General features: G+C 47.0%; 1 protein-coding gene across 1 annotated transcript; it reads right to left on the reverse strand.

Moving 5' to 3' along the window:
* Positions 1-279: 279 nt before the first annotated feature.
* On the reverse strand, positions 280-970 carry LOC115309181 (the record flags this gene model as incomplete). The annotated part of the gene is made up of 1 exon (XM_029967377.4): positions 280-970. A coding segment is annotated over one exon (543 nt), but the record flags the coding sequence as incomplete, so codon positions are not given.
* Positions 971-1,591: the final 621 nt, after the last annotated feature.

A 1,591-nucleotide genomic window follows, 5' to 3' on the forward strand; every position in this document is an offset into this window, starting at 1 on the left:
ATATGTTGTTTTATGCAGATTGACATCGACGACGACACCCCCGAGGCGTCCGAGACGGAGAGGGGGATCGGTTCGAGAGAGAGGGCAAGGCCCTCAAAGATGCAAAACTGCATCTTTGAGGGCCAGCGAGCCGTGGCCCTCAAAGATGCAGTTTTGACTGCGATTGTCAACTTGATGCAAGAATTTGAAAGCGAAATTGTAATTGAGCAGGAAAACCGGATGAATTACATGCTAGCCCAACAAGCCGAGGACTGGTTTATAGCATGTGAAGTGATGAATGGAAATTTCAATCACCTAAACTTGGAACAAGAAGACGGCGAGACCGAAGATGAATTTCTGGAACGATCAGAAAACGAAATGAGCAATGAATTGAACAGAGTACACGCCTTTATTCAGCATTATAAACGCTCTAGAACCGAATAAAAATTTACGGTTCAAAAGGAACGAGGTGAGATGATGTCTTGGGAAGGTACGTGTAGTGGCCCAGGTGCATCTGCCGGTTGTATGGCACGTACATGCCAAAGTTGCTCATCTCAAAGTGTTGCTCCTGTGCCGGGTAGCAAGTGTTCATGGGATTAATCGTGTAGATATCCGTGTGTAGCACAATTTCAGTGTCGACCCGGAAAAAGGCGGCAACTTCTTGAAACTTGTCCCCCGATCCGGGTAGGTCCAGATTCTTTTTAAATACGGCCATGATGCCGAAACCCACGCTAGGTTGAGCAGCGTGCAAGTTGGGGTGAGGTCCGAGTCCCTGGTGGCCCCATTCACGTTCGATTGGGTTGATGTACCGTGTAATTTCCGTGGTTGGGGAGAGCTTGGTTGGCGTGGAAACACCTGCAGGGGTATCCGTGTCGTTGTCTAGGCTAGAGGCCATCTTGGTCAGGCTGTCGGCCGGTGCTGCAACGTACGTCCTGCTGTTGCCGCAATAGGGTGGGCAGGTCTTGATCCAAGCGTTTTGAAACTCGTACGTTCAAGTCAACAATATGAACTCTTCATTGTACGGGGCAAGTTCTGGCGTTCCTCAGGGATCCGTCCTAGGACTGCTCCTGTTCACAATTTTTGTAAATGACGTCTCTGATGCTATTTCTAATTCTTCGTTCCTGCAATACGCTGATGACATTAAAATTTACAAAGAAATAGTTACTTCAGATGATTTCACTAGGCTTCAGGAAGATGCATGATCTTTTTTTAGATGGTGCTCAGCCAATTATCTTCTCTTAAACCGCGCTAAAACCAAGGTTATGGCATTTACTCGGAAGGCACAGAATACATTTTTCGCATATAGTATTCTTGGTGAACCCCTGTCCCGAGTATGTGCAATGAAAGATCTGGGAGTTATGTTCTATCCTAGCCTGCGATTCGCTCGTCACATAACTAGGCTCGTTAACTCGTCTCTGCGCACGCTGGATGTTGCCTCTCGCTTAGCGAGGGACTTCAAGCATCCTTCTGCGTTTCTCACGTTGTACCGTTCGTTGTGCATGCCCCAGTTAGAATATGACTCAGTTGTGTGGAACGGAATCTCTAAATCCAACTCATTGGAAATCGAACGAGTTCAGAAAAAGTTCATATCCATCTTTACACATCACTACCC

This window comes from Ixodes scapularis, unplaced genomic scaffold (genome assembly GCF_016920785.2).
Source record: "Ixodes scapularis isolate PalLabHiFi unplaced genomic scaffold, ASM1692078v2 PGA_scaffold4__175_contigs__length_147842914, whole genome shotgun sequence".
Lineage (NCBI taxonomy): Eukaryota > Metazoa > Arthropoda > Arachnida > Ixodida > Ixodidae > Ixodes > Ixodes scapularis.